This window comes from Mobula hypostoma, chromosome 18 (genome assembly GCF_963921235.1).
Source record: "Mobula hypostoma chromosome 18, sMobHyp1.1, whole genome shotgun sequence".
NCBI lineage: Eukaryota > Metazoa > Chordata > Chondrichthyes > Myliobatiformes > Myliobatidae > Mobula > Mobula hypostoma.
Window position 1 is genome coordinate 368960 of NC_086114.1, and position 27771 is coordinate 396730.

Here is a 27771-nt window from a genome sequence, read left to right on the forward strand (position 1 = left end):
TATTGGGCTGTATTAATTGTTGAATTGCATTAAATATTGTTTAAATATTTTTTATACAGCTATAAAGATTTTTGTGACCACAAAACAATTTAAAAGCCAGGGAGTGGAAGAAGCTTTAAAGAACCGTAACTTCACTGTGGAGAAAATGAGCACTGAAATCAATGAGATAATTCGTGTGTTGCAGCTGACATCTTGGGATGAAGATGCTTGGGCCAGTAAGGTAAGTTTGAAAATCCTGAAGATATATAGTAGAAAGCTTTATTTAAAAAAAAGTGAAGATTTTTATTTATTTTTCTATTAAAGTACAATATTAATTTGCATCATGTTCTTAATAGGTTAATTAATTTCTGGTTATTGTAATATGTGTGCACCTACCATGGAGTGTTTACAATGTAGATCTGTAATGTAATTTTTCATTTATCATCTTTCACTTTCTTAAAATATTTAAGTGCCAGTTATTTAGTTTTTATTATTTAATTGGACCACAAACAAAAAGTAGTTTTGAGCCTTATTTATTCACCTAATACTGTAGCAAAATGTAACATATTACCACATCATCACAATATTGTGAGCATGTCCATAAAAGAAGAAATGCCTCTCTTAGACAGACAGTATATACTTTTCCTTTTGGTATTCATTGCTCAACTGAACCATAACGAATGAATTTAAAATTATACAAACTTTCTGATTTACTTGTTACATTTTTATATTTGTTACAAGGGTTACTGAACAAAATTAGAATTTTTACACAGACCTTGATGTAAACTATCTTCTCCATTTTGTGGTCGAAAATTGCATGTTTCATACATTCTCTTTTACATTCTTTTTCTTCTTTGATCATTACAAAGATCTTATTTTTACCATTTTCCTTGTTTTTTCTTCGTTCTCCCCTTTATAGAAGGTAAGCTCACCTTTTCTTTGCTTTTCTGCTGAAGCATGTATATAAAGAATGCAGGTTATTGCCTTGGTGTGTGGTGCAGTATGCTTCAATTAATGTCATGGCTAGCAGATGCTGAACATACTTAAATATGCTGTTAGGTCACAATCTGAAACTTCAACTACAAACCATGACCTGAGCATATTTCTTAAAGCTTTGAGAATAGATCAGATTTAAGTTTGTTGCAATAGAATTTATAATATGACAATTTATGAATCAAAGGTAGAATATGGAGCATAGGCAGTATAGGCCATGAGGTTGTGCTGAACTTTTAACCTACTCCAAGATTAACCCTTTTCTCCCTCATAGCCCTTCATTTTTCTTTTATAAACCATAAGACCCAGGAGTAGAATTAGGCCATTTTGCTCATAGAGTCTGCTCCATCATTCTATCATGGCTGATTTATTAACTCTCTTAACTTCATTCTCCTGCCTTCTCCCTGTAAACTTTGATGCCCTGACTACACAAGAACCTATCAGCTTCCACTTTAGAACAGATGTGAAGAGGAATTTATTTAGCCAGAGGATGCTGAATCTGTAGAATTCATTGCCATGTACGGTTGTGGAGGCCAAGTCATTCAGTATATTTAAAGCAGAAGTTGATAGGTTCTTGTGTAATCAGGGCATGAAAGGTTACGGGCTGTGCCCTCTGGTCCTAGACTCTTACTACAGGAAACATCCTCTCCCTGTCCACTCTATCTATACCTTTCAATATTCGGTTGGTTTCAATGAGATTTCCCTACCCCCCCCCCCCCCATTCTTCTAAACTTCTGCAAGTACAGGCCTAAAACCATCACAGCTCGTCATACATTAGTACTTTAATTTCTGGGATAATTCACATGAACCTCCTCTGGACTCTCTCCAATGCCAGCAGGTCTTTTTTTAAGTTAAGGGGACCAAAACTGCTCGTGATATTCCAAGTGCGATGTGACCAATCTCTTATATAGCTTCAGCATTACATCCTTGCCTTTACATTCTAGTCCTCTTGTACCTACCTAGGAGATTCTGAAATGTCTCTGATATATCTATATATCTGCCTCTAACATCACCCCTGGCACTGTGTGCCATGTACTTACCACTCTGTGGGGAAGGGGGTAAAAACCTACCTCTGTACTTCCCGCCAAACACTTTAGTCATGCCCTCCTCATATTAGCCTTTTCCACCCTGGGGAAATTAGTCTTTGGCTGTCCACACTATCTATGCCTATTACCATGTTGTACACCTTTATCAAGTCACCTCTCATCTTCCTTCACTGCAAAGAGAAAAGCCCTAGTTTGCTCAACCCAACCTCATATAACATGTTCTCTAATCCAGGCAGCATCCTGGTAAAGCTCCTCTGCACCCTCTCTAAAGCTTTTACATCCTTCATATATGTATGCAACCAGAACTGAACACACTATTTTAACTATGGTCTAACCAGAAATTTATAGACCTGCAACAATACCTCATGGTTCTTGAATTCAATCCCCAACCAATGGAGGCCAACACTCCATACGCCGCCCTAACCAGCGGCAGAGGAGAAGATAACTTTAATAATCTAGCCAAGGATAAGAGTGACCTCTAGACAGACGCAATATTAATCAACACTCTTCTCCCTTGGGGGGGCGTCACATGATGACGTGGGATTGAGACGTGTAAATCCAGCTCTCCCGTTAAAAAATCAGCAAAGTACCGTTTAAACGAAGTAAAGTTAATAAATACTTTCCGAAAACTACTTATAAACTTTGTAAGACTACTCTACGATATGCCTCGTAAACCGCAACAGAAGAAGTCTGTTGTGAAGTCGCCGCGAGATGGGAAGAAAAAAGGGCCTACTGCAGCGATGGAGCCTCGGATTCAGATTGGATCTCCTTCAGAGGAGACGCATTTTATCTCTGGTGTAGAAGAACAGGGAGCAATGGCGGCCGTAGCGGTCTCTCGGAAGAAGATGCCGGAAATGCGAATGTGCAAAGAAGTACGCATGCGCAAATCGACACAACTTAAACTACAAGAACTGACGGCCACTGCAACTGAAAGTGACTCGGAGTCAGAATAGGATTCCGCAGAGAATACAGATGAAGAAGAGGAGGAAGAACTGGAAGAGACTGGAAATAAAGGAGACGACGGAGACATAAGAGAGGCTTTATTGCAATTAATGGCTGAACTAAGAAAATTAAGAACAGAGCTTAGGGACGTGAAGATGTGCTATGATAAAGCTATGAAAAGACAGGATAAAATGGATAAGAAACTTCAGAAGATGGAAAGAACAATGAAGCGTATTAACGATAGTGTGGAAAAAACAGAAAATGATGTGCTCGTCTGGAATACAGAAAGAAATCGACTCTTGGAGAAAGTGGACGTGTTGGAAAATTTTAGTAGACGTAATAATATTAAAATTGTTGGTCTTAAAGAAGGTATAGAGGGAGATAATCCAATAGAATTTTTTCAAAGATGCATCCCGAAAACCTTGCAAATGAAAGAGGAAGACCGATCAATTGAAATTGAGCGGGTACATAGAGTTCTAAGACCAAAACCACAAGATGACCAATATCCACGATCAATTTTAATAAAATTCTTAAGATTTCAAGACAAAGAAAGGATTCTACAGGTGGCTGCCCAAGCTGCCAAGAAGAGAAAAGGGCCACTGATGATAGAAGGGAAGAAAATTTTTTTCTACCCTGACATAAGTTATGAACTTTTGAAGAAATGGAAGAAATTTAATCCAGTGAAAAAAGCCCTATGGGATCACGGTTATCAATTTATATTGCGTTATCCTGCAGCCTTGAAGATTTTTTTGACTGGTGGAGAAAAAAGATTTTTTGACGATTACCGGAAAGCGGAGGAGTTTGTGCGAGATTCTTTGAATATTCACCAGATACAAGAACAAACCCAGGGGAGCAAGATGGATTGAAGATGAAGACTGGATTAAGGAATAGGCCTGTTGGATTTTTAGGCAGATGAATACATAAATATATTATTAATTATATGAGGGAGGGGAAGAAAGGTTAAAATTTGAGGAATACTAGCTGGGAATAATGACATTAATTTCTTTTTTATATACATACAATTTTTTGTTACGGGGGAGCTGGAAGAAACACTGACCAATCGCTACGTTATTCATGTGTGCAAACGTGGCAATAGCCACGACCCGCAAAATAGAGTGGGGTAGGGTTGTGTAGCTTTTCATTCACAACATTAGTCGGGGGGTATTTTGTGTTTTCTTTTTTTTGTATCTCATCTCTTTTTTTTGCCTGGATGATTGGGAGGGAAACACATAGCAACATGGTGAAGTTCAAAGAGATTCCCCAGGGAACTATGAGAGTTGAGAAGCTAAGTAATGTTTTAGATATGATAAACATCTTGGTTCCTTGGGGAAAGTAACAAATATATATTAAACGCAAACAACAGGAATTCTGCAGATGCTGGAAATTCAAGCAACATACATCAAAGTTGCTGGTGAACGCAGCAGGCCAAGCAGCATCTGTAGGAAGAGGCGCAGTCGACGTTTCAGGCCGAGACCCTTCGTCAGGACTATATTATATATTAAATTTATTTTTAATCCCATGGAGCATGCGGAAACCTTCCAATATTCAGGCGGTCCTTTTTTTTCTCTTTTTTTTTCTTTTCTCTTTAGGTAGTAGTATATATCGGGGGGGGAGGGTATTTTTTTTTCTCTTGTATTTACTTTGAAAACTCAATAAAAATTATATTTAAAAAAAAAACACTCTCCTCCCTTGTTGATGTGATATCAAACAACATAAGGCCAACAGTCGATAAGAGTTGGAGGAAATAAACTGCAGTTGCTGGATGAGTGCCATGGGTAGTTTTTGGTGCCTTTTGGGTTTGCTAATGCTCATTCAGTGGAGAACTGTACTTCCTGGAAATATACTGTGTCTGTATTTGATTAAAAAAAAACTCTTCCATGGATGAGGAGTCAGTTTGCTCCCTCTAGATGAAAGTTCATGTAAAACTTGCATGATTAAGTATTAACAAAGCCATCAAGGGAAGCTTTGTATAGATCACATCAGAAGAAGAGGTAGAAAGAAAAAATGTTTTGGAGGCAAGTTGAAGTCAAAGGAAAAACTTCATAGAGATGGAGACATATTGGACACTAAAAGCTTTTTTAAGTATATAAACGGTTAAAGAGAGTTGTGGGCTAGATATAGGACCAATAGAAAATGATGCTGGAGATATTGTAATGAGAGACGCAGAGAAGGCAGAGGAACTGAATGCGTATTTTGCATCAGTCTTCACAGTGGAAGACATCTGCAGTACGCTGGACATTCAAGAATGTCAGGGAAGTGAAGTTTGTGCAGTGAAAATTACGACTGAGAAGCTGCTCAGGAAGCTTAATGGTCTGAGGGTGGATAAATCTCCTGAACCTGATGGAATGCACCCTTGGGTTCTGTAGTAAGTAGCTGTTGAGATTGTGGAGGAATGAACAATGATCTTTCAAGAATCGATAGATTCTGGCATTCTAACGGATGACTGGGAAGTTGCAAATGTTATTCTGCTATTTAAGAAGGGTGGGAGGCAGCAGAAAGGAAACTATAGACCTGTTAGCCTGACATCAGTGGTTGGAAAGTTGTTGGAATCGATTGTTAGGGATGAGATTATGGTGTATCAGGAGGCACATGACAAGATAGGCCAAAGCCAGTATGGTTTCCTGAAAGGAAAATCCTGCCTGCTTAACCGACTGCAATTTTTTGAGGAAACTACAAGCGGGTAGACAAAGGAAATGCAGTAGATGTGGTGTACTTCAATTTTCAGAATGCCTTTGACAAGGTGCTGCGCAGGAGGTTGCTTCGCAAGATAAGAGCCCCTGGAATTACAGGGAGTTAGTAGCATGGGTGGAGCATTGGCTGATCGGCAGAAAACAGCGAGTGCGAATAAGGGGATCCTATTCTGGCTGGCTGCTGGTTACCAGTGGAGTTCCACAGAGGTCGGCGACTATGGGATGAATGAGTTTGTGGTTAAATTTGCCGATGTTAGAAACATAGAAAACCTACAGCACAATACAGGCCCTTTGGCCCACAATGCTGTACCGACCATTTACTTACTTGAGAAATTACCTAGGGTTACCCATAGCCATCTATTTTTCTAAACTCCATGTACCTATCCGTCTCTTAAAAGACCCGATTGTATCTGCCTCCACCACCTTCACCGGCAGCCCATTCCATGCACTCACCACTCTGTTTTTTTAAAAAAAACTTACCCCTGACATCTCCTCTGTGCCTACTTCCAAGCACCTTAAAATTGTGCCTTCTCATGATGGCCATTTCAGCAGTGGGGGGAATAGCCTCTGACTATCGACACAATCAATACCTCTCTTCATCTTGTACACCTCTATCAGGTCACCTCTCATCCACTGTCGCTCCAAGGAGAAAAGGCCAAGTTCACTCAATCTATTCTCAAAAGGCATGTTTCCCAATACCGACCACATCCTTCTAAATCTTCTCTGCACCCTTTCTGTAGTTTTAGATTATGAAGACCCGTAGTCCTCTTTTATTGTCATTTAGTAATGCATGCATTAAGAAATGATACAATATTTCCTCCGGTGTGATATCACAAAACACAGGACAGACCAAGACTGAAAAAACTGACAAAACCACATAATTATAACATATAGTTACAACTGTGCAACAATACCATAACTTGATGAAGAAGTTCATGAGCACGGTAAAAGTTCAGTCTCTCAAATGTCCCACATCTCACGCAGACGGGAGAAGGAAGAACTCTCCCTGCCATGCCGACCATAGTCTGATTCTGAGTCATCCAAAAACTTCGAGCTCTGATCAGCCCTCCAACACAGAGTACTGAGCGCCATCTCTGTCCGAACGATTCAACCTCAACCTCGGTCGTCAACAGCAGGCAAAGCCGGGGATTTTGAGGCCCACCCTCCAAAAGATTCCCAACCACGCAGTAACGATAGCAGCGAACGAGCGTTTCAGAAATTTCTCCAGATGTTCCTCTGTGCTTTCACGTCTATTCTCCATCAAATCAGAATTGTCCACAGCCCCTATTTAACAGATACGATATCATTTTTCACCGGAGGGCTGCGCACGCGCAGGCGCACTGCTCTTCCTCCTTCTCATTCCACATCCTTCCTGTAGTGAGGGAGACCAGAACTGAGCACAGTACTCCAAATGGGGTCTGACCAGGGTCCTATATAGCCGCAACATTACCTCTCAGCTCCTAAACTCAATCCCATGGTTGATGAAGGCCAATGCACCGTATGCCTTCTTAACCACAGAGTCAACCTGCACAGCAGCTTTGAGTGTCCTACGGACTTGGACACCAAGATCCCGCTGATCCTCAACACTGCCAAGAGTATTACCATTAATATTATATTCTGCGGTCATATTTGACCTACCAAAATGAACTACCTCACTGGGTTGAACTCCATCTGCCACTTCTCAGCCCAGATTTGCATCCTATCGATATCCCGCTGTAACCTCTGACAGTCCTCCACAATATCCACAACATCCCCAACTTGTGTCATCAGAAAATTTACTAACCCATCCCTCCACTCCCACATCCAGGTCATTTGTAAAATTCACGAAGAGAAGGGGTCCCAGAATAGATCGCTGACACACACCACTGGTCACCGACCTCCATGCAGAATGTGACCTGCTCTACCTTCATCAATGTGTTTAGTCACATCCTCAAAAAATTCAGTCAGGCTGGTAAATCACAAACTGTCTTTGACAAAGCCATGCTGACTATTCCTTATCATATCATGCCTCTCAAAATGTTCATAAACCCAGCCTCTTTTCCATCAACTTACCAACCACGGAAGTAAGACTCACTGGTCTATAATTTCCTGGACTATCTCTATTCCCTCTCTTGAATAAGGGAACAATGTCTTCAACCTTATAATCCCCCGGAACCTCTTCCATCCCCAATGATAATGCAAAGATCATTGCCAGAGGCTCAGCAATCTCCTCCCTCGCCCTCCACTGTAGCCTGGGATACATCTCATCCCATCCCGGAGACTTATCCAATTTGATGCTTTCCAAAAGCTTCAGCACATCTTCTTTCGTAATGTCTATATACTCAAGCTTTTCAATCCGCTGTAAGTCGTCCCTACAATCCTTTTCCATAGTGAGTACTGAATCAAAGTGTTCATTAAGTACCTCAGCCATCTCCTCCACTTCCATACACACTTTTCCACTGTCACACTTGATTGGTCCTGTTCTCACACGTCTTATCCTCTTTTTCTTCATATATTTGTAGAATGCCTTGGGGCTTTCAGCAGCTGTGACTCTATCTCGATCAGCAGTGCCACGCCCCCACCTCTTTTGTCGCCTTCCCTGTCCTTTCTGAAACATCTAAAGCCTGGCACTCTCAGTAGCCATTCCTGCCCCTGAGCCATCCAAGTCTCTGTAATGGCCACAACATCATAGCTCCAAGTACTGATTCACGCTGTAAGCTCATCTGCTCTGTTCATGATACTCCTTGCATTAAAATAGTCACACCTCAAACCATCAGTCTGAGCGCATCCCTTCTCTTATCACCTGCTTATCCTCCCTCTCGCACTGTCTCCAAGCTTTCTCTTTTTGTGAGCCAACCGCCCTTTCCTCTGCCTGTTCAGTTCAGTTCCTACCCCCCAGCAATTCTAGTTTAAACTCTCCCCAATAGCCTTAGCAGACCTTCCTGCCAGGATATTGATCCCCCTCAGATTCAAGTGCAACACGTCCTTTTTGTACAGGTCATGCCTATCCCGAAAGAGGACCCAATGATCCAGAAATCTGAATCCCTGCTGCCTGCTCCAATCCCTCAGCCACACACTTATCCTTCACCTCACTCTATTCCTATGCTCACTGTCGCGTGGCACAGGCAGTAATCCCAAAATACTACCTTTTTGAGGTCCTGCTTGTCAACTTCCTTCCCAACTCCCTGTAGTCTGTTTTCAGGACCTCCTCCCTTTTCCTGCCTATGTCATTGGTAGTAATATGTACCACAACCTCCGGCAGTTCACTTCCCACTTCAGGATATTGTGGAAGCGATTTGAATCATCCTGGACCCTGGCACCTGGGAGGTAAACTACCATCCATGTTTCTTTCCTGCATCAACAGAATCGCCTGTCTGACCCTCCCCCCTAACTATAGAGTCCCCTATCACTGCTGCCATCCTCTTCCTTTCCCTACCCTTCTGAACCACAGGGTCAGACTCTGTGCCAGAGGCGCAATCACTGTTACTTCCCCCAGATATTTTCCCCCACCCCCAACAGTACTCAAACAAGAGTACTTATTATTCAGAGGTCAGCCACAGGGGTTTTCTCCAGTATCTGACCCTTGCCCTTTTCTCTCCTGACTGTGACCTACTTATCTCTCTCCCGAGGCCCTGGTGTGACTACTTGCCTATAGCTCCCCTCTGTCACCACCTCACTCTCCCTGACCAGACGAAAGTCATCAAGCTGCATCTCCAGTTCCCTAAACTGGTCCCAAAGGAGCTGCAGCTCGATGCACCTGGCACAGATGTGGCTGTCCGGGAGGCCAGGAGTTTCCTGGACGTCCCACATCTGACACCCAGTATAGGTTTCCCCCGCCATCCAAAGGTAGAGCGTTCCTATGAAACGGTTCGTAAGCCGGAATGTCGTAAAGCGAAGAAGCAATTACCATTTATTTATATGGGAAAATTTTGAGAGTTCACTGACCCAAAAATAACCTACCAAATCATGCCAAATAACACATAAAACCTAAAATAACAGTAACATATAGTAAAAGCAGGAATGATATGATAAATACACAACCTGTATAAAGTAGAAACACTTTTCCACAATCATTGCCGGCACTGTTCTCCATAGCGAAAATCTCACGCAAGTGCTCTCGGAAGAAAATCTCATGCAAGCACTGTTGGCAAAAACACACTCTCCAGTAACCTTTAAGCTATGAAGCTGCCAAATCATACCAAATAACACATAAGAATACACAGCCAATATAAAGTAGAAATAATGTATGTACAGTGTAGTATCACTTACGGGAACCGGGAAGACAGCTTGCCGAGCATACTGCTGATGATGTGTTAGACTGAGTTGTCGGGGTTTGGGGTGGTGGGACACTGGGGTGTCATCTCATCATCATCTGTTTCCATCAGGGCAGCCAGGTTATCTTCTCCTATGACTGCCTGCCTCGATATCGAAGGTTGAGGTTCATCGTCTGCTGTGGCTGATGTGGAAGGCTTGCTTGACTGCTTAGCCTTGCGCATTTTTCTATCATATAGTTCTTTGTAAGCACTCAAACCATCTTGCAAATATGCCCTAAACCGACATATCCTTTCAAAATTAAAGTCGTACTTTATCATTGCAGCGAAAATCTCACATAGTTTTTTCATGTTCAGTTCCTGGACGACTTCACTTTCGCTTCAGAATTTGGTTTCGATTGTTATCCTTTCCTCTTCCAGTTGCATGAGCTCTTCATCTATCAGTTCTTGGTCATGGGATTCCAAAACCTCTTCAACATCATCTTCATCAACTTCCACAAGCCAAACTCACTTTGTCCTTACTTCATTCACCACAATCGAAATGCTTAATTATGTCTAGTTTTAGTCTAAGTGTAACACCCTTATGAGCTCCTTTAGGCTTTTCCGATACCTTAGAACTCATCTTGCAAGCGGCTGCTCACAGGCACGCGTTTAAGCAATGCCGGCGAGAATGCCGTTCTGAATCCGGGGGAGGAGTGGCTGCTTGGGGCGCGTGCTGCTTTTTTTTTAATCGCGCGCTGATTTTCCCCACGCGCTCCCTTTCTTCGTAGCAGTGAAAACACCTTCTGTTAGCAAAAACAGGGAACTAATGTAGGTCTTTCATAACAGTGAGGTTTCGTAAAGCGAACATTCGAAAAGCAAGGAACACCTGTACAGAACACTGGCCTCACAGACATGCTTCCTGTTTCTATTCCTCGCAAGTGGCTTACCTCGCTTCGACACGTTATCGTCAAAGTCCCTTTGAACCAAAGCCCTCCTTCTCTCTCTATCTCTATTCTGCCTGCTCTATAAAGCTGGCTTCCTTTTAAACTCTTCCTGCTGGTCTAATTCGCTGATGTCCACATGCTTGAGTAGTCGTGCCTCGATCAAACCTCTGAAGCAAAGTTAGATAGAGGAGCAGGTTGTGTTAAGGAAACAGAGAGCCTTAAATAGTTTAGGGGAATGGGCAAAGAAGTGGTAAATAAAATACAATGTTGGAAAGTGTATGGTCATGCACTTAGAAAGAAATAAACGGGCAGACTATTATTTAGATGGGGAGAGAATTCAAAATGCAGACATGCAAAGGGTCTTGGGAGTGGTTGTGCAGGAGACCCTAAAGATTAACCTCCAGGTTGAATTGGTGGTGAGGAAGGTAAATGAAGTCTTGGCATTCATTCTAGAGGTATGGAATATAAGAGCAGGGATGTGATGTTGAGGCTCAATAAGGCACTTGTGAGACCACATTTGGAGTATTGTGTGCAGTTTGGGCTCTTTATTTTAGAAAGGATATACTTACATTGGAGATGGTTCAGAGGAGATTCACGAGAATGATTCCAGGAATGAAAGGGTTACTGTATGAGAATTGTCTGGCAGCTCTTGGGCTGTATTCCCTGGGGTTCAGGAGAATGACGGGAGATCTTGTAGAAACATTCCGAATGTTAAAAGGCCTGAACAGATTAGATATGACAGAGTTGTTTCCCATGGCAGGGGAGTCCAGGACAAGAGGGCATGGGATTGAAGGACGTCCATTTAGAACAGAGATGCATTGACGTTATTTTAGAGGGTGGTAAATCTGTGGAATTTGTTGCCATGAGCGGCTGTGGTGGCCAACTCATTGGGTGCTTTTAAGGCAGAGATAGATAGGTTCTTGATTAGCCAGGGCATCAAAGGACATGGGGAGAAAGCAGGGGAGTAGGGATGACTGGAAGAATTGGATCAGCCCATGATTGAATGACGGAGCCAAATGGCCTACATCAACTACTATATCTTATGGTCTTATGGTCTGTACAGATTGGATGGGTTGCACTTGAACTTTTGTCTTCATGGTGTAGTATTTGCCATAATACTGACTCAGCAGCAGTTGGATCTTCCAGATACAGGTGTATTTTTACTACAATCAATTGATACATCTGGACTACACACGGGTCTCCAAAACCAGATCTCCGTTTAACTAATTATGTGACTTCTGAAACCTAATGACTACACTAGTGATGATTTGGTGTATCATTTTAAAGGGGGAGGAGGGGGTGAACACTTATTCAATCAATTATTTTGTGTTTTCTATTTGCAATTCATTTGATCACTTTGTAAGAGATCTGTTTTCAGTTTGATCACTTTTTCTGTGGTCAGTGTCAAAAAAGCCAAATGAAATTCACTGTGATTCACTGTTGTAAAACAATAAAACATGAAAACTTCTGGGGGGGAGTGGGGGGGAAGGATGTGAATAGTTTTTATAGGCACTGTAATTGATCAATGTTTCTGCTTTTATGTTTAAAATATTGGTTTTGGTAGAATGGAGCATCATGGAAGAGGCAACACACATCAAAGTTGCTGGTGAACAAGCAACTTTGATGTGTGTTGCTTGAATTTCCAGCATCTGCAGAATTCCTGTTGTTTGCGTTTAATCGTGGAAGAGGTTATTGATTTCATTCCACTTGTTCCATTACTTTGTGGAGCTAAACAATAAATGGCTCCGCTCTGCTCTTTTCCTATAGTCAGATTCCCGTTTGAAAGACACCATTCTTCATAATCCTTTCAATGTGTTCCTGGTCATCATGACTGGACTGTATGGAAACCTAACCTCATTTGGCATCATCTTGACTCTTTCCCCATTTACCTCAGATCATTGACGTCTGGTATTGATTTATTTGGAACAGGATTTTCCTTTACTTGATCAAAACCCTTGGTTTTGAAGATCACTATCAAATCTCATAATTTTTCTGCTCCAAAGAGAACATCTGTTGTACCCATCACTAATTTATTGTTTTTTTTTCTCTTTCCCCTTCACAATAACTCCTTGCCTGTTCTCCATCTTCCTCTGGTGCTCCTCTCCCACTTTTCTTCCAAGACCTTCCGTCCCATGATACTCCCCCTTCTCCAGTCTTGTATCCTTTTTGTCAATCAACTTCCCAGCTCTTGGTTTCATCCCTCCCCCTCCTGTCTTCTCCTATCATTTTGGGTCTCCCCCTCCCCCTCCCACTTTCAAATCTCTTACTATCTCTTGTTTCCGTTAGTCCTGACAAAGGGTCTCAACCCAAAACATTGACTGTACTTCTTCCTATAGATGCTGCCTAGCCTGCTGCGTTCCACCAGCATTTTGTGTGTGTTGCTTGGATTTCCAGCATCTGCAGATTTTCCTTTATCTGTCTTTTCAAATGTCTTGAGTCGCCATGTTTCTGCATCCATTCCTGAAAGCCATCTTTGCACTCCTCTGAAAGGTCCACGCAAGACATTTTAAATTAAACCTTTTAATCATCTTAAAGTTGTATGAAGGACTCTAGCTAGAGCCTGATCAGTATTTTATAGAATCGTTTAGTCGAATTTCCTACTTAAAGACTGTATCCATTTATAAAGACATCATTTGTGCCTCCTTGCAGTTTTTTATGCTTGTCTCTTGTATTTGCATAGTCCCTAAGCTATGTTCATGCAGTCATTTTAAAATCATGCCTTTAGTTTTAAGTTGTCTCTCCCCTTTTTGGCAAAATGCTTCATTTCACATGTCTGTGTTAAATTTTATTTGCCATATATCTGCTTATTTCACCAGTTATCTTTGTTCTCTGAGCTAATTGCAATCCTTATCGCCTCTTCATTTAAAAAAAAAATGTATATAAACTGCAATTGTAATAATGCTTTTTACCTAGTAGCTAACTAGAAGTGTGGTCATCAGGTTTGCAAGCTATTTTATTAAGCAGTACTTGAGGTGTTATTGATGGTGTTATTTGTGTAACTTGGGTGTTAATATTGGGGCAAACATTTGTTGCCCATCTCTAATTTTCTTAAAGAAAATAGTGCTGAAGCATCTTCTTGGATTGCAGGCTGCAGTTGCTTTTCTGTTACAAACCAATGTTGACTCTCATTCAGTTACATTTTTTTTCCAATTAATTTTGTCCTTGATTAACATATTTAGTCTCAGCCTGACACGTATTTATTTCTCTCCTGGCCTACTGTGTTTCTCCAGCACATTGCATGTGCAGCATAGAATGCTATAGCACAGTACAGGCCTTTCAGCCCATGATGTTGTGCTAGCCCTTTAACCTACTCTTAAGATCAAGCTAACTCTTCACTTCCACATTGCCCTCCATTTTTCTTCCATGTATGTGCCTATCTAAGAGTTTCTTAAATGCCCCTAATGCTTCTGCCTCTACCACCAGCCCTGGCAGGGCATTCCATGCACTCACACTCTCTCTGTGAAAATGCTTATCACTGACATTCACCTCCCCCTTATACTTCACTCTAATCACCTTAATACCATCATATTAGTCACTTCAGTTCTTAGAAAAAGTCTCTTGCTAGCTACTCAGTCTATGCCTCTCATCATCTGGTACACCTCTATCAAGACGCCTCTCTTTTTTTTTCTCCAAAGAGAAAAGCCTAGCTTGCTCAACCTATCATCAGAAAACATGTTATCTCATTCAAGCAGCATCCTGGTAAATCTCCTGTGAACCCTCTCTAGAGCTTCCACATCCTTCCTACAATGAGGTGATAAGAACTGAACACAATATTCCATGTGTAGTCTACCTAGGGTTTTACAGAACCCTTGTTACCAACATCATCATAAGACCAAAAGACTTGGGAGCAGAATTTAGGCCATTCAGCCCATTGAGTCTGGTCCACCACTCCATCGTGGTTGATCCTGGATCCCACCGTCAAGAAACAATCAGCTTTCACCTTAAATATATCCATGGACTTGGCCTCCACTGCAGTCTGTGGCAGAGCATTCCACAGATTCACTACTATCGGACTAAAAAATTCCTCCATGCCTCTATTCTAAAATGTCACCCCTCAATTTTGAGGCTGTACCCTCTAATTCTGGATACCACCACCATGGGAAACATCCTCTCCATATCCACCTTATATAGTCCTTTCAACACTGGATTGGTTTCAATTAGATTCCCCCCACCACCCTGCATTCTGATAAATTCCAGTGAGTACAGGCCAAAGCTGCCAAACGCTCCTCATATGTTAACCCTTTCTTTCCCAGAATCATCCTCATGCACCTCCTCTGGACTCTATTCAATGACAACACATTCTTTTGAGATACGGGGTCCAAAGCTGTTGACAATACTCCAAGTGCAGCCTGACTAGTGTCTTATAAAGGCTCAGCATTATCTCCTTGCTTTTGTATTCTATTCCTCTTGAAATAAATGCCAACTTTGCATTTGCCGCCTTTACCACAGACTCAACCTGTAAATTAACCTTCTGGGAGTCGTCTTTCAATATTTTCATTGATATTATATAAATTGCATGAATACAAATACAAAATTCATAAGGATACAAGTAAATAATACGAATTACATTACATTTAAATCATAGTAATATGATCACGGTATCCCATATTCCAAATCAATCATATAGGAAAAAGATTGAATTATGAAATGAAATAAAATTAAATAATTGTATTTTATTAAAAAAACTACCCCCACTACCAAAATGAGCTGATTGGTTTAAAAGAAAAGAAAAATACCTTACCATATAATATTATAATAATAATGGCTCAGATCCATACTTTAATAACAGTTCAAAGATTGTGAAAATAATTCAGAAAGGGTCCCCATAACATTAGAAAATCATGTTTAAAATCAGAAATCGAACAACGAATCTTCTCTAGATCAAGGCACAACATAACGTCAGATAGCCATTGAACATGAGTGGGCGGGGTGGCCTCCTTCCACTTAAGCAAGGTCGCCCTCCTGGCCATAAGAGACATAAAGGCCAATACCCGCCAATTAGATGGTTTCAATTTTGTAACACTATCCTCAACAATACCAAGCAAGGCAATCAATGGATTGGGCTTAAAGCTGACATTGAAGAGTGCAGAAAAAGTTTGAAATACATCTTTCCAGAATTTTTCAAGGCTCGGACATGTCCAAAACATATGAATTAGTGTGACCACTCCATTAGTACATTTATCACAGTAAGGGGAAATATCTGCGTAGAAACGGGAGAGCTTGTCTTTAGACATATGAACTCTATGTACCACTTTGAATTGTAATAAAGAATGATGAACACATAATGATGAAGAATTCATTTTAAAATAATCTTCCAGCTCTCTTCAGATATGAAAATCTGTAAATCCTTTTCCCAATCTCCTTTAATTTTATCTAAAGAGGCCTTTTTCAGTCCCAACAGTAGACCATAAATGTAAGATATTGAACTGTTATCAAAGGGTTTCAAATTTAAAAATTGTATTGATTATATTTTTATCTGGACTTGTAGGAAATGTAAGTAATTGAGATCTTAAAATATCTCTAATCTGTCAGTATCGAAAAAAGTGAGTATTGGAAAGTGAGTTTTGGAAAGGTTAAATTTCGTTGAAAGTTGCTCAAAAGAAGAGAGATTCCCTCCATCAAACAAATCCTGAAATCGTTTAATACCCAATCTATCCCATTCTTTAAAAGATAAGTCAATTAAAGATGGTTTAAAAAGAACAATTAGAAAATATGGGACTTGAGAGGGAGAATCTCAATAAACCAAAATGTTTCCTGAACTGTAACCAAATCCTCAATGTATGTTTAACCACCACATTGTCAATTAGTTTATTTAAAGATAAAGGAAGCGAGGATCCAAGTAAAGAAATAATGGAAAATTTTATAACAGAGTTGACTTCCAAAGAAACCCTGTGGGGCAATTCTCATGGTTAATGTCATATATCCAGAATGTAATATTTCATATATTAGCTGCCCAATAATGTAACCTAAAATTGGGTGAGGCAAATCCTCCATTCTGTTTTTTGAAGGTGAGCTTTAACTGGGAGTCTTGCACGAGAGTTCCTAAGTCCCTCAACACCTCTGATGTTTGAATTTTCTCCTCATTTAGATAACGGTCCACATTATTGTTCCTTTTACCAAAATGCATTATCATACATTTCCCAACACTGTATTCCATCTGCCACTTTTTTGCCCATTCTTCCAATTTGTCTTTAGTCCTGCTGCCATTGCATTGCTTCCTCAACACTACCTACCCCTCCACCTATCTTAATGTTATCTTACAAACTTTGTCACAAGGTCATCATTTCCATTATCCAAATCATTGACAAACAATGTGAAAAGTAGTGGTCCCAATACTGACCTCTAAGGATCACCACCATTGGCAGCCAACCAGAAAAGGCCCCCTTTATTCCCACCTACTGCCTCCTGCTTGTCAGCCATTCCTCTATCCATGCCAGTATCTTTTCTGTAATGCCATAGGATTTTATCCTGAAACAGCCTAATGTTTGGCACCTTATCAAATGGCTTCTGAAGATTAAAGTAAATGACGTCCACTACCTCTCCTATATCCATCCTGCTTGTTACTTCCTGGAAGGACTCTTAACAGATTTGTCAGGCAAGATTTCCCTTTGCAAAAACCGTACTGGCTTTAAATTATTTTAGCATTATTTTCAAAGTGCCCTGAAACTTCATCTTTAATAATATATTCCAGCACTTTCCCCAACCACTGAAGTTAGGCTAACTGGCTTATAATTTACTTTTTTTTTGCCTTCTCCTCTTAAAAAGTGGAGTGACATTTGCAGTCTTCCAGTCCTCTGGGACCATGCCAGAATCAAGTGATTCATGAAAGATCATGACTAATGTATCTGTTTCTTCAGCAATCTCTTGGACTGTATTCCTTGGAGTTTAGAAGAATGAGGGGAGACCTCATAGAAACATTTCAAATGTTGAAAGGCATGGACAGAGTGGATGTGGCAAAGTTGTTTCCCATGATGGGGGAGTCTAGTACGAGAAGGATTGAAGGGCACCCATTCAGAACAGAAATGCGAAGAAATTTTTTTAGCCAGTGGGTGGTGACTCTATGGAATTTGTTGCCACAGGCAGCAGTGGAGGCCAAGTCATCGGGTGTACTTAAGGCAGAGATTGATAGGTATCTGAGTAGCCAGGGCATCAAAGGTTATGGTGAGAAGGCGGGGGAGTGGGACTAAATGGGAGAATGGATCAGCTCATGATGAAATGGCGGAGCAGACTCGATGGGCCGAATGGCCAACTTCTGCTCCTTTGTCTTATGATCTTATGGTCTTTCTCAGGACTCTGGGATGTAGTCCATGTGACCCAGGTGATTATATACCTTGAGTGTTTTGAGTTTGCTTAGCACATTTTCCTTTGTAATAGCGAAGGCACTCACTCCTGCTCCCTGATGCTCATGGTCCTCTGACACGCTGCTAGTGTCTTGCACAGTGAAAACTGATGCAAAATACTCAATAAGTTTATCTGCCATTTTTTTGTCCCCCATTACTACCTCTCCAGCAACATTTTCCAGTGGTCCAGTATCAGCTCTCACCTCCCTTTTATTTTTTATATAACTGAAAAAGCTTTTAGTATACTGCTTTATACTGACCTTTGAAGGCATCAATAACTCTACTGGGTGTTTTTTATGGACCACCCAATAGTAACAGGGATATCGAGGAGCAGCTAGGGAGACAGATTCTGGAAATAAGTAATAATAACAGGGTTGTTGTGGTGGGAGATTTTAATTTCCCAAATATTGATTGGCATCTCCCTAGAGTGAGTGGTTTAGATGAGGTGGAGTTTGTTAGGTGTGTTCAAGAAGGTTTCCTGACACAATATGTAGATAAGACTACAAGAGGAGAGGCTGCACTTGATCTGGTATTGGGAAATGAACCTGGTCAAGTGTCGAGTCTCTCAGTGGGAGAGCATTTTGGAGATAGTAATCACAATTCTATCCCCTTTACTGTAGCATTGGAGAGGGAATAGGAACAGACAAGTTAGGGAAACGTTTAATTGAGGTAAGTGGAAATACGAGGCTATCAGGGAGGAACTTGAAAACATAAATTGGAAACAGATATTCTCAGGGAAACATATGGAAGAAATGTGGCAAATGTTCTGGGGATATTTGCGTGGGGTTCTGAGTACAATGAGACATGGAAAGAATGGTAGGGTACAAGATCCAAGGTGTATGAAGGCTGTTGTAAATCTAGTCAAGAAGAAAAGAACAGCTTATGAAAGGTTCAAAAAACTAGGTAATGATATGAATCTAGAAGATTATAAAGCTAGCAGGAAGGAGCTTAAGAATGAAATTAGGAGAGCTAGAAGGGGCCATGAGAAGACCTTGGTGGACAGGATTAAGGAAAATCCCAAGGCATTCTACAAGTATGTGAAGAGCAAGAGGATAGGAGGTGAGAGAATAGGATCAATCAAGTGTGACAATGGAAAAATGTATACAGAACAAGAGGAAATAGCGGAGGTATTTAATGAATACTGTGCCTAAAGTTTTCACTGAAAAAGGATCTTGGCGATTGTAGGGGTGACTTACAGTAGACTGAAAAGCTTGAGAATGTAGATATGAAGAAAGGGGATGTGCTGGAGCTTTTGGAAAGCATCAAATTGGTTAAGTCACTGGGACCAGATGGGATGTTCACATCCTGAGTCTTACTTCAGTGGTTGGTAAGTTGATGGAGAAGATCCTGAGAGGCACGATTTATGAACATCTGGAGAGGCATGATATGATTAGGAATAGTCAGCATGACTTTGTCAAAGGCTGGTCATGCCTTACGAGTCTGATTGAATGTTTTGAGGATGTGACTAAGCACATTCATGAAGGTAAGCCATAGATGTAGTGTATATGGATTTTGGCAAGGCATTTGATAAGGTACCCCATGCAAGGCTTATTGAGAAGGTAAGGAGGCATGGGATCCAAGGGGACATTGCTTTGTAGATCCAGAACTGGCTTGCCCACAGAAGAAGGAAGTATGAGAATTGGAACGGGAGTGCAGTGGAAGCCATTTTGAATTTTTTGTTTTTTCATCGGAGTTAGGAGAGGCGGGACTGCGCAGGCATATGTCGTTGGACAGTCAAGTGCGGAAGATTTAAAAGGAACACAGCCTTATACAGCGGGCAGCGTCATTTGCGGGCTGCGGAGTGAGCCAGGAGCAGAGTGAAGGCGTAAGGGCTTTGGCTGAACGGGCTTAGGCGGAAATGGGTGAGGCGAAGAAGGGTTGGTTTTCAATTTTTCCTGTTAATTGAGGAAAGGGAGGGAGTATGAGTGTGAGAGCAGCTTGTTCTCTGTGTCGGATGTGGCAGGTCCTGGAGTCTCCCAGCCTCCTGGACGTCCACATCTGCGCCAGGTGCGCCGAGCTGCAGCTCCTAAAGGACCACATTAGGGAACTGGAGCTGCAGCTCAATGATCTTCGTCTGGTCAGGGAGAGTGATGCGTTGATAGAGAGGAGTTACAGGCAGGTGGTCACACCAAGGCTACAGGAGGAAGACAAGTGGGTCATGGTTAGGAAGGGTAAGGGGAAGGGTGAGGTACTAGAGAGTACCCCGGTGGCTGTGCCCCTTGACAATAAGTACTCCTGTTTGAATACTGTTGGGGGGGCCAGCTTACCTGCGGGAAGCAACAGTGGCCGTCCCTCTGGCACAGAGTCCAGCCCTGTAGCTCAGAAAGGTAGGGAAAGGAAGAGGAGGGCAGTAGTAATAGGGGACTCTATAGTTAGGGGGTCAGATAGGCGATTCTGTGGACACAATCAGGAGACCCAGATGGTAGTTTGCCTCCCTGGTGCCAGGGTCCAGGATGTTTCTGATCGTGTCCAAGATATCCTCAAGTGGGAGGGTGAGGAGCCAGAGGTCGTGGTACATATAGGTACCAATGACATAGGTAGGAAAAGAGAAGAGGTCCTGAAAAGAGAATATAGGGAGTTAGGAAGGGAGTTGAGAAGAAGGACCGCAAAGGTAGTAATCTCGGGATTACTGCCTGTGCCACGCGACAGTGAGATTAGGAATGGAATGAGGTGGAGGATAAATGTATGGCTGAAGGATTGGAGCAGGGGGCAGGGATTCAAGTTTTTGGATCATTGAGACCTCTTTTGGCGCAGGTGTGACCAGTACAAAAAGAACGGGTTGCACTTGAATCCTAGGGGGACCAATATCCTGATGGGGAGACTTGCGAAGGCTACTGAGGAGACTTTAAACTGGAATGGTTGGGGGGTGGGAATCAAATTGAAGAGACTAGGAGACAGGAGGTTAGTTCACAAATAGAGAAATCCAGTAGACAGTGTGTGAGGTAGGATAGGCAGGGGACAGAGAACGGGAGCATACAGACCGAAGATGTAGGGGAGAAGGAAGAAAAAGAAGAAAGTGAAGTTGTTTGCTCCATTAGGAATAAACAGAGAGTAAGAGGTGGAGAATTTCTTAAATGCATCTATTTTAATGCTAGGAGCATTGTAAGGAAGGTGGATGAGCTTAGAGCATGGATTGATACCTGGAAATATGATGTTGTAGCTATTAGTGAAACGTGGTTGCAGGAGGGGTATGATTGGCAACTAAATATTTCTGGATTTCTTTGCTTCAGGTGTGATAGAATAGAAGGGGCAAGAGGGGGAGGTGTTGCATTGCTTGTCAGAGAAAATATAACAGCGGTGCTTTGGCAGGATAGATTAGAGGACTCATCTAGGGAGGCTATTTGGGTGGAATTGAGGAATGAGAAAGGTGTAGTGATGCTTATAGGGGTGTATTATAGACCACCTAATGGGGAGCGAGAATTGGAGGAGCAAATTTGTAAGGAGATAGCAGACACTTGTAGTAAGCACAGGTTGTGATTGTGGGAGATTTTAATTTTCCACAGATTGACTGGGAAGCCCATTCTGTAAAAGGGCTAGATTATTTGGAGTTTGTAAAATGTGTGCAAGATAGTTTACTGCAGCAATACATAAAGGTACCAACTAGAGAAGGGGCAGTATTGGATCTCCTGTTAGGGAATGAGATAGGTCAGGTGATGGAGATATGTGTTGGGGAGCACTTCGGGTCCAGTGATCACAATGCCATTAGTTTCAATATAACTATGGAGAAGGATAGGACTGGACCCAGGGTTGAGATTTTTGATTAGAGAAAGGCTAACTTTGAGGAGATGCGAAAGGATTTAGGAGGAGTGGATTGGGACAATTTGTTTTATGGGAAGGATGTAATAGAGAAATGGAGGTCATTCAAAGGTAAAATTTTGAGGGTACAGGATCTTTATGTTCCTGTTGGGTTGAAAGGAAAGGTTAAAAGTCTGAGAGAGCCATGGTTTTCAAGGGATATTGGAAACTTGGTTCAGAAAAAGAGAGGGATCCACAATAAATACAGGCAGTTTGGAGTAAATGAGGTGCTCGAGGAATATAAAGAATTTTAAAAGAATCTTAAAAAAGAAGTTAGAAAAGCTAAAAGAAGATATGAGCAACATACATCAAAGTTGCTGGTGAACGCAGCAGGCCAAGCAGCATCTATAGGAAGAGGTGCAGTCGACGTTTCAGGCCGAGACCCTTCGTCAGGACTAACTGAAGGAAGAGTGAGTAAGGGGTTTGAAAGTTGGAGGGGGAGGGGGAGATCCAAAATGATAGGAGAAGACAGGAGGGGGAGGGATAGAGCCGAGAGCTGGACAGGTGATAGGCAAAAGAGGATACGAGAGGATCATGGGACAGGAGGTCCGGGAAGAAAGACGGAGGGGGGGGTGTGACCCAGAGGATGGGCAAGAGGTATATTCAGAGAGACAGAGGGAGAAAAAGGAGAGTGAGAGAAAGAATGTGTGCATAAAAATGAGTAACAGATGGGGTACGAGGGGGAGGTGGGGCCTTAGCGGAAGTTAGAGAAGTCGATGTTCATGCCATCAGGTTGGAGGCTACCCAGATGGAATATAAGGTGTTGTTCCTCCAACCTGAGTGTGGCTTCATCTTTACAGTAGAGGAGGCCGTGGATAGACATGTCAGAATGGGAATGGGATGTGGAATTAAAATGTGTGGCCACTGGGAGATCCTGCTTTCTCTGGCGGACAGAGTGTAGGTGTTCAACAAAGCGGTCTCCAAGTCTGCGTCGGGTCTCACCAATATATAAAAGGCCACATCGGGAGCACCGGACGCAGTATATCACCCCAGTCGACTCACAGGTGAAGTGATGCCTCACCTGGAAGGACTGTTTGGGGCCCTGAATGGTGGTAAGGGAGGAAGTGTAAGGGCATGTGTAGCACTTGTTCCGCTTACACGGATAAGTGCCAGGAGGGAGATCAGTGGGGAGGGATGGAGGGATGGGGGGGACGAATGGACAAGGGAGTTGTGTAGGGAGCGATCCCTGCCGAATGCAGAGAGAGCGGGGGAGGGAAAGATGTGCTTAGTGGTGGGATCCCGTTGGAGGTGGCGGAAGTTACGGAGAATAATATGTTGGACCCGGAGGCTGGTGGGGTGGTAGGTGAGGACCAGGGGAACCCTATTCCTCGTGGGGTGGTGGGAGGATGGAGTGAGAGCAGATGTACGTGAAATGGGGGAGATGTGTTTAAGAGCAGAGTTGATAGTGGAGTAAGGGAAGCCCCTTTCTTTATAAAAGGAAGACATCTCCCTCGTCCTAGAATGAAAAGCCTCATCCTGAGAGCAGATGGGGCGGAAACGGAGGAATTGCGAGAAGGGGATGGCGTTTTTCCAAGAGACAGGGTGAGAAGAGGAATAGTCCAGATAGCTGTGAGAGTCAGTAGGCTTATAGTAGACATCAGTGGATAAGCTGTCTCCAGAGACAGAGACAGAAAGATCAAGAAAGGGGAGGGAGGTGTCGGAAATGGACCAGGTAAACTTGAGGGCAGGGTGAAAGTTGGAGGCAAAGTTAATAAAGTCAACAAGTTCTGCATGCGTGTAGGAAGCAGCGCCAATGCAGTCGTCGATGTAGCGAAGGAAAAGTGAGGGACAGATACCAGAATAGGCACGGAACATAGATTGTTCCACAAAGCCAACAAAAAGGCAGGCATAGCTAGGACCCATACGGGTGCCCATAGCTACACCTTTAGTTTGGAGGAAATGGGAGGAGCCAAAGGAGAAATTATTAAGAGTAAGGTCTAATTCCGCTGGACGGAGCAGAGTGGTGGTAGAGGGGAACTGATTAGGTCTGGAATCCAAAAAGAAGCGTAGAGCTTTGAGACCTTCCTGATGGGGGATGGAAGTATATAAGGACTGGACATCCATGGTGAAAGTAAAGCGGTGGGGGCCAGGGAACTTAAAATCATCGAAAAGTTTAAGAGCGTGAGAAGTGTCACGAACATAGGTCGGAAGGGATTGAACAAGGGGTGATAAAGCAGTGTCGAGGTATGCAGAAATGAGTTTGGTGGGGCAGGAGCAAGCTGAGACAATAGGTCGGCCAGGACAGGCAGGTTTGTGGTTCTTGGGTAGGAGGTAGAAACGGGAAGTGCGGGGTGTGGGAACTATAAGGTTGGTAGCAGTGGATGGGAGATCCCCTGAGCAGATAAAGTCGGTGATGGTGTGGGAGACAATGGCCTGGTGCTCCTTAGTGGGGTCACGATCGAGGGGTAAATAAGAGGAGGTATCCGCAAGTTGTCGCTGTGCCTCGGCAAGGTAGAGGTCAGTACGCCAGACTACAACAGCACCCCCTTTATCAGCGGGTTTAATAATAAGGTTAGGATTAGTGCGGAGGGAGTGGAGAGCAGAGCGTTCCGAAGGAGTGAGGTTGGAATGGGGACAAGGTGCGGTGAAGTCGAGACGGTTGATGTCCCGGCAGTTATCAATAAAGAGATCCAGAGCAGGCAGAAGGCCAGAGCGGGGTGTCCATGAAGAAGAGGAGGGTTGAAGACGGGAGAAGGGGTCATCGGTGGGGGTGGAAGAGTCCTTGCCGAAGAAGTAGGCTCGGAGACGGAGACGGCGGAAGAAAAGTTCCGCATCATGGCGAACACGGAACTCGCTGAGGTGTGGGCGAAGGGGGAGAAACGTGAGGCCCTTACTGAGAAAAGAGCGTTCTGCCTCTGACAGTTGAAGGTCGGAGGGGATGCTAAAGACCCGGCACGGATGAGAGCTGGGATCAGAGGGGGGAGGAGGGAGGCTGGTGGTGTCAGTGGAGAGGGGAGGGTTGGGGTGAGAGGAAGATGGAGCCTCTGAGGGACCAGGAGTTGACGGTGGGATCTGAGGAAGACGGGGCTGCGGAGTGGTGGTGGGGGAAGGGGAGACGGGAGTCACAATAGCAGCACATAAAGACCCGGCCTGGAGTTCAAGGCTGGCGTCACAGTTGGTTGTGCAATCGCTGTGAAGGTGTCCATGGTCGTTGCTGGAGTCCGGGTTTTGAATATGCCCTGAGGTGTTGGAGCCACCGAGATCAATGGCAGGGGCCGCAATCTGAAGTTCATGCCTGCTAGCGTCAGGGCCGGCAGGCTCTGGAGTCCGTAGATGTAGGATCTTGCGATCTTTGCCTAACATGACAAGTCAAACAAACGGCGATTGCAGGCGTGAATCCGACAGAGGATGAAATAATGGGTAGGACCATTACAGACGGCGAAGAAAGTGTCCCGAAGGTGTGGAAGGGTCTGGGATAGGGACACCAAGTACCTCCTCATGGCAGAGAGCGTCGCCTTCAGAGCTTGACGGGAGAAGCGGTGAGAGGCAGAGTCAATAAAATGTGAGTACCTGGGATCCTCAGAAGGTCCAAATTGAGAGGCTTGGAAACGAATCCTAAAGCCAACTGGAGTAAGTTGGCGACGGAGGCACGTTCCAAGAAAGGATATATGGCTGTGATAGCGAGTCTGAGTCAAAGTGTGGTCGAAAACTTGAAGAGCCGAAGAAATTACAGATGGGGAGCAGTGAGAGATGGTTTCACTGAACTCCTGTCGAAGAGAGGATCTAAACTTCTTCGGTGTAGGCATCACCGGAAGAGGCTTCGCAGTAGTGAATTTAAACGCAAACAACAGGAATTCTGCAGATGCTGGAAATTCAAGCAACATACATCAAAGTTGCTGGTGAACGCAGCAGGCCAAGCAGCATCTATAGGAGATATGAGGCTGCTTTGGCAAGTAAGGTGAAAATAAATCCAAAGGGTTTCTACAGTTATATTAATAGCAAAAGGGTAGTGAGGGATAAAATTGGTCCCTTAGAGAATCAGAGTGGACGGCTATGTGCGGAACCAAAAGAGATGGGGGAGATTTTGAACAATTTCTTTTCTTCGGTATTCACTAAGGAGAAGCATATTGAATTGTGTAAGGTAAGGGAAACAAGAAGGGTAGTTATGGAAAGTATGATGATTAAAGAAGAGGAAGTACTGGGGCTTTTAAGGAATATGGAAGTGGATAAGTCTCCAGGTCTGGACAGAATATTCCCTAGGACCTTGAGGGAAGTTAGTGTGGAAATAGCAGGGGCTCTGACAGAAATATTTCAAATGTCATTAGAAACGGGGATGGTGCCGGAAGATTGGCGTATCGCTCACGTTGTTCTATTGTTTAAAAAGGGTTCTAAGAGTAAACCGGTTGGGCACGTGGCCAAGTGGTTAAGGCATTGGACTAGCGACCTGAAGGTTATGAGTTCAGCCCCAGCCGAGGCAACGTGTTGTGTCCTTGAGCAAGGCACTTAATCACATATTGCTCTGCGACGACACTGGTGCTAAGCTGTATGGGTCCTCATGCCCTTCCCATGGACAACATTGGTGTCGTGGAGAGGGGAGACTTGCAGCATGGGGAAACTGCTGGTCTTCCATACAACCTTGCCCAGGCCTGTGCCCTGGAGAGTGAAGAATTTCCAGGCGCAGATCCATGGTCTCGCAAGATTAACGGATGCCTATACAAGAGTAAACCTAGCAATTATTGGCCTGTGAGTTTGACGTCAGTGATGGGTAAATTGATGGAAAGTATTCTTAGAGATGGCATATATAATTATCTGGATAGACAGGGTCTGATTAGGAACAGTCAACATGGATTTATGCATGGAAGGTCATGTTTGACAAATCTTATTGAATTTTTTGAAGAGGTTACTAGGAAAGTTGACGAGGGTAAAGCAGTGGATGTTGTCTATATGGACTTCAGTAAGGCCTTTGACAAGGTTCCACACGGAAGGTTAGTTAGGAAGGTTCAATCGTTAGGTATTAATATCAAAGTTGTGAAATGGATTCAGCAGTGGCTGGATGAGAGACGCCAGAGAGTTGCGGTGGATAACTGTGTGTCAGATTGGAGAACGGTGTCTAGTTGTGTGCCTCAGGGATCTGTACTGAGTCCAGTGTTGTTTGTCATATACGTTAATGATCTGGATGATGGGGTGGTAAATTGGATTAATAAGTATGCAGATGATACTAAGATAGGTGGAGTTGTGGATAATGAAGTAGGTTTTCAGAGCTTGCAGAGAGATTTAGACCACTTAGAAGAGTGGGCTGAAAGATGGCAGATGGAGTTTAATGCTGATAAATGTGAGGTGCTACATTTTGGTAGGACTAATCAAAATAGGACATACATGGTAAATGGTAGGGCATTGAAAATGCAGTAGAACAGAGGGATCTAGGAATAATGGTGCATAGTTCCCTGAAGGTGTAATTTCATGTGGATAGGGTGGTGAAGAAAACTTTTGGTATGCTGGCCTTTATTAATCAGAACATTGAGTATAGGAATTGTACAAGTAATGTTGAAATTGTATAAGGCATTGGTAAGGCCAAATTTGGAGTATTGTGTACAGTTCTGGTCACTGAATTATAGGAAAGATGTCAATAAAATTGAGAGAGTACTGAGGAGATTTACTAGAATGTTGCCTGGGTTTCATCTCCTAAGTTGCAGAGAAAGGGTGAATAAGTTGGGTCTTTATTCTTTGGAGTGTAGAAGGTTGAGGGGGGACTTGATAGAGGTATTTAAAATTATGAGGGAAATAGAGTTGACGTGGATAGGCTTTTTCCATTGACAGTGGGGGAGTTTCGAACAAGACATGATTTGAGAGTTAAAGGGCAAAAGTGTAGG

At 43.0% G+C, this 27771-nt stretch overlaps 1 protein-coding gene across 2 annotated transcripts in view; it reads left to right on the forward strand.

Moving 5' to 3' along the window:
• Positions 1-27771, forward strand: part of LOC134358262 (vinculin) — a 265439-nt gene that overhangs the window by 107417 nt on the left and 130251 nt on the right. For both annotated transcript variants that reach the window (XM_063070279.1, XM_063070278.1), the window contains exon 6: positions 60-220. In XM_063070279.1, the coding sequence (XP_062926349.1) occupies positions 60-220 (161 nt within the window). The remainder of the gene's footprint in view (positions 1-59; positions 221-27771) is intronic.